General features: G+C 37.9%; 1 protein-coding gene across 1 annotated transcript in view; it reads right to left on the bottom strand.

Annotated features, from left to right (window-relative positions):
* Positions 1–760: 760 nt before the first annotated feature.
* The window catches only part of MUC2 (mucin 2, oligomeric mucus/gel-forming), a 70717-nt gene continuing 63207 nt past the window's right edge, over positions 761–8270 (bottom strand). The window contains exons 62-70 of the mRNA XM_075427315.1: positions 8092–8269; positions 7376–7480; positions 6707–6747; positions 5939–6061; positions 5406–5504; positions 4608–4736; positions 3892–3931; positions 3460–3589; positions 761–2048 (exon numbers count right to left, since the gene is read on the bottom strand). Coding sequence (XP_075283430.1) covers positions 1844–2048; positions 3460–3589; positions 3892–3931; positions 4608–4736; positions 5406–5504; positions 5939–6061; positions 6707–6747; positions 7376–7480; positions 8092–8269 — 1050 coding nt within the window. The 3' untranslated portion in view covers positions 761–1843. The remainder of the gene's footprint in view (positions 2049–3459; positions 3590–3891; positions 3932–4607; positions 4737–5405; positions 5505–5938; positions 6062–6706; positions 6748–7375; positions 7481–8091; position 8270) is intronic.

Genomic DNA, 8270 nt, shown 5'->3' with positions numbered 1-8270 from the left:
CTGTTATACAGGATCTTTTAACTTCCTTATTTAGAAGTAGTTTGCCCATCATTAGAAGGGACAGAAAGAGTTCGTGCAAACTACAGTATAAATGAAAAAAATGAAGTAAGGGAGATTTTAGTCTTCAGTGTAAATATATTGTGCAGCAAAATGCCACTCCTGACTTGGAATATTTTATCTCTTTCTCAAAGGAAACAAGGAAAGTTTGATCACACCTTGTATTTGTTTGTCTCCAGAAGCTATTGGTTGACTTCAGTCAAATTTAACTGCAAAAATTAAGATCTCAAAGACAGCTAAATATCAACAGATTTTGAGAAAAGTTATTTTTACAGACAACTCAAAGAAAAGCATGGCTGCAGTGCCAGCACTGAAATTGTTAGGTAACAAAAAATCCACACAGGAAAGTGACCTTCTCAGTGCCCCAGGAGCAAAGTCTCAGTCACATCTCACAATGAACCTAGAGAAAGAAATCCTTAGAAACCCATACCAAAGCAGAAACCAGGCTCCTTCAGTTCTGAGGCTTGCTTTGTAAACTGATGAGTCTTCCTCCTTCTTAGATCAGTTACCTGTCCCCCTGCACAGAAATTAGCTCTCTAACTGTAGGATTCTAAAGATGCCAAACTTCTGGAGTTTCATTTTCTGTGCATTCCTACCAATGCCTGCATTCTAACCTGCAACACAGTCAGCAGGGCTACTAGTAGCACAAAATGGAGCCACGAATTCTTTAGGTAGCAAAGATGCTTGTATTCAGGTTGGCTCTGGTTCAAGCAGTTACTTCAAGCTCTTAGAAAGATAAAGCACAATTAGTGTTCATTAACAGAGACAAAATAATGCCAAAAGTATTTTTTACACACAACAAAAGGTACGGATTACCCTCATGGTACTTCAGACGGCTCAAGACAGAGGTTCATCCCTCAGCTAATCTCCTTCAGCTCCTGTTGCAGTAAAATCAGATAAACATGCACTTTAGAATGCAATTCAGCTAACCTCCTTTGGATATGTCCCTTGTCGTGACACAAATGAATGTCAAAAAAATGGGTATTTCTCTCCATTTCCTGTAGAGGAAGCCTAGGATTACTAGCTCAGAGACGGACATCTGTTTTGCAAATGTTGGAATTTGGAGAAGTTTTACTATAGTACTAACTATACATCCCTTATAGTTCAAGCACTGTGAATGAACTTCATATTCACATAGCTGAGGGACTACTTTCTTAGTGAAAATACATATCTGTGATGAACTAAGACAGTTTTAACATACATAGGCCTGCTAAAATGACATCTGGTGCTGAACTAGAAGTTTCTCCAGGTCACCTGAATCACTTCATAATGCAATATTCATCTTTGGCTTTGTTCTGGCAGACAGCATCAACTTCTGCCTCACCTTACACGTTGGGTCCTCCAGACAGTACCTTCTAAGATTTCAATTTTTAAGGAGCCAGAAACAGATACCCCCAAAATTGACTTCCGATAACTTGAAAAATAACTTTTCTTCTCTTTTAAAACTCAGGCTTATCAAGACAGCACATGAATAAGTACAAACCCCATGTTTTTTGAAATGTGCTTTTAATCATTCAGAGAAAATAAGCTGATTATAAAGGGAACCAAAAAGCTGTGTACTTGCAAGAATACAAATCTGTGTTTGTATTTTGTGCACAAATAAATAGAGCACTTCTAAAAATAATCATAGAATAAACAGGATACAGTAACTGGGAAAAACAAAGTTCAAAAGTAGTCAAGGAAGATGAGAACGGTGCATAGTTCTTTTAGTTGTATGCTGCTAGGTTTTTTCACCTTCATTTTGATGTTAACTGATGGCCCTCTTGACAGGATTCAGAGTGCTCGCCTAGTCATTTTCTTCTGTGCTCTGCAACTCACTGGACTGTGAGCTGCTGCATTCAGTGTCTTGACAGCTGCAGCTTTCCACGTATATATACTCATGTGAAATTGAATCCCCAGTGGGGCATTTCAGTTCCACTTCCCTCACAGTAGTGCTTGATTCCCTGCAGCAGGAACAGCTGTGCTCCATAGAATTGGCCTCAGCAGAGTATCTGTTAATATGGAAAATGGCAACATTACTCTGTGCCAGAAGCCAGCTTACAGAGGAGAGGGTGAAATTAGGTACAGAACTTCTGTGAGAAGTTTGAAATAGTAGGTAGAAGAGCCACAGTTGTGGCTAATGAAAGTGCTAAGCTCATCTGACAGAGCAGTGGTTATAACAATATGCTTTTCAAATTCATTGCAGTTGCTGAGATTTTTTCTGGTAAAACAATTACTTTCATAGTCCTAGCAAAAACACCCAGCGAGCTCTAGGAGCTGAACTTCCTTAGATTCCTCTCATCATCCCAGCGCTGATGGTTGTTAAATACACCAGATCAACAACTAAGGGCAGACAAAGCCCTGACCTGAATAAGAAAACTGCATAAAAAATTGGCTACAATCTACAATGGAATAACATCAGTCAATTGGCTGCAAGGGGGCTACAATTGCATCACATGAATCAAAGTGCATACGCTAAACCAGGCAGTGTTAACAGGAAAGAGAAGCAGCAGGTCTTTCTGTTCCTATCTTACAGCAAAGTATTTTTTGCAGCCTTGTATTCATCTGCTTCCCAAGTACCATTCTTAACCTGCAGAATAGGTCAATATCAGGCTACAATGAGCCTGTGTCAACAGCTATCTTTTTTTTGTAATTGTACGCAGAGGCAACCACAGCAAGACTCTAAGTTGATAAGGTATTTCAAAATACTAATAAACCCATTGGTTAATTGGGGCTCAGTCTGAGACTAAAGATCAGTTTTCTCCCATGTAAAGTGACCTGTAGCATATTCAGTGATAGGCAGCAAATGACAGTTTCTTTGGGGAGTCAGAATTATGTTTTTCTAGTGTTTCAATAGCTCAGCACAAGGTGTCCTAGTAGCCACTTTCTTTTAGCCACTTTCTTGTAGTTTCTCTCATTTCAGAGAAAAATGTACAGTGAAACTACTCTACTAAGACCATCTCTAAAACACTTGTTTTCTAATTTCTTTACTGTATAAAAATTGTTCATGTTTAAATCTTCTTTTCAAAGATGTATATGTGTCTAATTTTAGATGTTAATCATTGAGAAGCAGCTTTTCAGCTTATGAGCATCAGGTCTGGCTCTGGGCTCATTCCCATTACAGGACATAATCCATGTTCTGTCATGATTTCTACCCAAGCAACAGACAAGTCAGCTCTTACTGAATGAACAGACCTTATCATAGCTGTCTGAATCCCATGGGAATTTAACACACTTTTCTGCTTTTTATTAAGACGAATCAACTGTTTAGTCACAGATTTCATGATTTTATGTCCATGATTTGGGGAGCTGACAGTTTCAGGTCTTCTACCATTCTGTAGTCTACCTATATATTGTTCCTTTTATATAAACAAGCTCAGTGCCAACAGAATTCAAATCTCATTGTCCAATCAGTTTACTTACAGTGAGACGGTTCCACATGTTCCTTCACATTCAGTCATGACAACTCTGTCCACAGAGTGGCAGCCCTTATAGACGATAAAGTCACTTCTTTGACGGACAGAGCACGGTGTGGGACTATCCAGAGGTGCACCTAGAGGGAAAGATCAGAAAATACTTTCAGTGAAATAGCTCCAGAGAGTGCTGAACTCCAGTTCCTTGCAGTTCAGCACTCTCTGGGCTTCACTAGTGCACTCAAAGAATTGTCATAAGTTGTCTTTCTGCTTCAGTTTAAACTTTCCCAGAGAGATCCAACCGTGAATGCTTGGAATAACAAACAAATATAAAAGTATTTATTTAGATAAAGCATATCAGCCTCTGTGGCTGGAAAATGGGTTGATTAAAGAAGAAAATTGATTCCCTGTATTGTTGATTCTGGTACACTGGCATACTTACAGGTTTTGCAACAACCATTAGGTAAGAATGTAGTAGTTCCCTAAAAGAACAAAGAAACAGGAAAAATAATATTATTTTCGTTCCCTGTATTAAAGAGGTTTTTAGGCCAGTAACTGAGGAAAGCAATTCCTCAACAGCTGGAAATAACCAGTGAAACTGTAGCATTGATTGGAATAAACAAAGCTAATTGTCTCTTCCAGACTTGAAATCTATCAATTTACAAAGGATTGTGGAAATACAGATAATGATTTGAAGGAAGTCTACAGTTAACGTCATGCAATTTTTCCTCAGAAACCATCCCAAAAAATGTCTCGTCAGAGACTTGTGTATTTGAATGGGGAGTATGCATGACAGCCTACTGACTGAACAGCTTGTGTTTCTGTAACATTCCAGAAAACATGGTTCTTGTTCAAACATGACCCTACACAAAACAGTCAGCGAGGACTTTGTATCTCAGTGCTGACCAGTGTTTTGGCTACTGAGAGAGCTGCCAGTTATAAGCCTTGAACTCCCACCCAGATACTTTATTTTAAACACTCTATAGGTCTGTGCATGGATGCAGCAGAAACTTTTGCCCTTGGGACAGAGAAACTTTGGTGAAAGGTCTTGACTTTCATTGCCTGTTAGGTGGCTGATCTAAACTGAAGTAATCTATGCATTGAGTAGAGGGTAAGCTTTCCAGATTTACTTAGTGTAAGTTTTCCATATTTACTTACAGGTTTGCAGCTGTCCTCATTGAAAGCTGGGCAGGTAATCTTAGATGTGGATAAGATAAGATGGTTGTGGATATTTACACAGCTGTAAATGGTGCAGTTGTCGTAAGGATCATTTTTAAACTCTCCAGGCTGCAAGAGAAATTAAAAATGTAATAAGAGAAGCTGAAGGGAGCTCAGATAGAAATTTTCCTGTCCTCTGGCAATGACTTGCCTCTTGTTTCCCAGTCAATTATTTTTAGGGTAACAGCCATTTTGCATACAGATTATTACATGTATTGCAGTATGCCATACATGAAGAGAATCTTCAGTTTTAAATGGGATTTCCCTTGGAATAGAAGAATCCCTCTGAAGTATTTAGAGTACATTAGAGTTATTAACAAAATCATCCATGACAATGGATTTTGTCGAGGGAAAGCTAAACTGTTATACGGTAATTAAGAACAATCCTAAAATTTCACACTACAGGGGCAATAAAACTGTTTCATATGCAGGCTTTACCAGTGATTTTCACTACACAGAAATCAAATAATATAGAAAAGCTCAAGCTTCCAGACATTACAAGAAAAACCTTTCCAACAGTATTGGATTTGTCATTCCAGGGAGAGCCTGCCAGAACACTTGATTTCATAAGTCCTTCCTTCAGGCCAAAAATCTGTAGATATGTTTTGCTTTAGGTAAGCCTCTGACCTTTCATGCGCAAACGTACACTAAGCCTTCTCTCTGACAAGGAGATGTTCCCTCCCTAAAAGGGGGAACTTTACAAATTTGTTAGAGACATAAGATATAGAGCATACTTACTCCCAAGATGAGGCCAGAATTGTTTGCTGCATGTAGAACACACTTAGTCTGCACACATCTTCCACAACATTCACCTTTCACTGGTTGATGTTCATATCCCTATATATTAAAATGAATTAAAATGAAAGCACTATGATAATGTCTTTTGGAGAAACAAATGAAAACATACTAACACGTTAATTGATTATGCTTTGAAGTGCACTCTAGATTTGTGCCTTTCTGTGTTCCAACCCAACAGAAGACAAGTAATAAAATCAGGCTATAGGTGGGATAAATTAAAGCACTGTAATAAATATACCTAATAATTAAATATCACTCCATTAAGTGCTCTATGGAAATTTCTCAGATAATCCTCCCAATGTGAACTGAATACTGTAAATTACACAGTCAAGCTTCATGCAATAGACTGCTCAAGGACAGCTGGTATCGACACTGGAGTTGGACTATTGATTTCTTCTTCCTGTCCTCTGCTTATACCACTCATTGATTTCATGTACATGGGTATTTTGGAGTTTTTCTTGTTTGTCACTTACTGGTTCACAATATGTGTTGCATGGAATATGTTCACACGAGATGGTATTCAGTTGAGTGCTGATGTTAACCTCATTAGTGCAGAAACAATTCTGACACTTATCAACAAAGACTGAAGAATTAGGCTATAAATTTTAAGGAAAAAAAGGTTCATTTATTAATGAGATATGACATGTGTGACAGACATTTTTCAATTTCCAAACAATCTGTAAATCAAGCAATGGAAAAGGAAACAACCATAAACACTACTGGATAGCTACTTGTCTAGCCATTTATGAAGACAACATTTTAAATATTGAATGCAATTTAACATGTGTCTTTACTGAAGTCCTGTATAGCAATGATAAACTCAGATAATAAAAGGAAAGTTGTCATACAAATATCTGCAATAAAACACAGAACTTATTAGGAATCCAAGGCCGTTCAGAATAGTTCTTTACAAATCTTTTCATTTTTGAAAGCAGAGTCTTAAAAGTGCAATAATGTGCTGACAGTAAATGTGAAATGACTTTTCAAAAGGCATGCACACTTAACTCTAAACTCATATCTCCCTCTTATACTGACATACAAACAACTCTTCAATCCCTTTCATACAAAGCAACCTTTTCACAAAAGATTTAGGCTTTGTGAAATTGATGAACTCCTGACAGGAATTTAAAAATGTCTAAAATCTTGATTGTACTAGATAAACCCTTGCATAGCACTTCTGATAAAGCATACTAACTCCTTTTTATAAGCATTTTCAGAAGACTGTTGAAATAGGAACTTACCAAGAACTCAGCATTCTGATGTACACAAACCCTCTTGGGAACTGTTAAAAAGCAAGGAGTTAGGTGGTTACATGGCAGGGAAAAAAAAAAAAAAAGTCTTCACCCCATTCTGGTCAAATTCATTTCTTCCACAATGAACCATAATGCATATAGTTAAACACACTGGCTATTCCCCATTTCTGGGAGCAGATAAAACTATGTTATAAAGTATAACAACAAATACTGCATGTCCAAAAAGGGAGGAAGATTTGGCCCAATATACACAATCCAGTTCATAGGCAAGAATGCCCACTGAACAGTTACAAGTAGTTCGCTGTTTCAATTACCAAGGCCAAAGCAGACTTTGTAAAGCTATTTTCTGCTGGGGGTGCTTACAGGAACATTTTGCTAGATTATGCTGAGACCACAGTTCCAGCTTATTCTGTAGCAGTTCTTACATGTAGTTACAACCATGAAATTTAAACTTGAGCCACCTGAGCCATATCTGATTTCGTAGCTGTTCATCATAACCACAGCAGTAGTAACCAATGTTATTAGTAACCCATTTGTAGAATCTGCTTGTGTTTATTACCGCTTTCAATAGCCTATTGCATATAGTCTTACTAAGCATGATGCTAGATTATATAACATATACTGCTAATCATTGTAATATATTTCCAAGGGACTTACCACACTGGTACACAGGACAGCACTGACCACTGGGAATATGAGAATGAACTTCAAATCCTAGTGTACACTTGGGGGCTTTAGTTGTGCACAAGCTTGTACTGCATTCTGAAAAAAAAAAGAATAAGCCCAAAAGTACACTAAACCATGGCTACTAGAAATAGGCATCTATCAAAGCATTTAGGATAGACTTTCCATTGCTAGCAAATACTCCAGATCCTCTCCAAAGAAACAAACTGCAGAAAGAGTACACATTTTTTCCTAGTGAATCCAGGCACTGGACTGGGGGACTGCACTATTTTATGAAACTTTTTCTACTCTGTAATTACCAAGTGTTAAAAAAGTATCACATTTCTTTGCATAGAAGTAGTGGACAACTGTTACTCTCTCCAAGGTTGTAGGCAACTGCCGTAAAATGAAAACCCACATAGAATCCCATAATCTATCTGCATCTTACTTGAATAAAGTGTAGTCCTGAACTCCAGAGCTGTAGATTCAGTTATGCTGAGTCCCATAATTGTAAATTCAGTTATGCTGAGTCATTGCAATACTAAAATATATTTTCCCTAACACTGAACCAGCTGATTTTAAAAAGCATGAGGAAAGATATTATTCTGTGACTCCCTGCTGCAGGTCTCTGGTGCTAAACTAGTTCAGTTCTCTTTTCCTTTCTATTTGTGGAAGGTATAGAAAGACTTGAAACAAAAGTATAAACTCACTGCAGGTGACAATGGTGCAGCAGGAGTCTTCTGAACTGACTTCACTGACCGCGTAGAAGCCTTCTCCATCACAGCTGGTCTTGTTTTGTTTGGCACATTCGTGAGGCACACATACAATGCCATTTCCACCTTCCAGGCAAGTACAGTCCTGACAGTCTACTGTAAACTTTTCCCCAAAC

This window comes from Opisthocomus hoazin, chromosome 7, assembly GCF_030867145.1.
Source record: "Opisthocomus hoazin isolate bOpiHoa1 chromosome 7, bOpiHoa1.hap1, whole genome shotgun sequence".
Classification (NCBI taxonomy): Eukaryota; Metazoa; Chordata; class Aves; order Opisthocomiformes; family Opisthocomidae; genus Opisthocomus; species Opisthocomus hoazin.
Note: the sequence above shows the minus strand (reverse complement) of the source record. Positions and strands in the feature narration are given on the sequence as shown.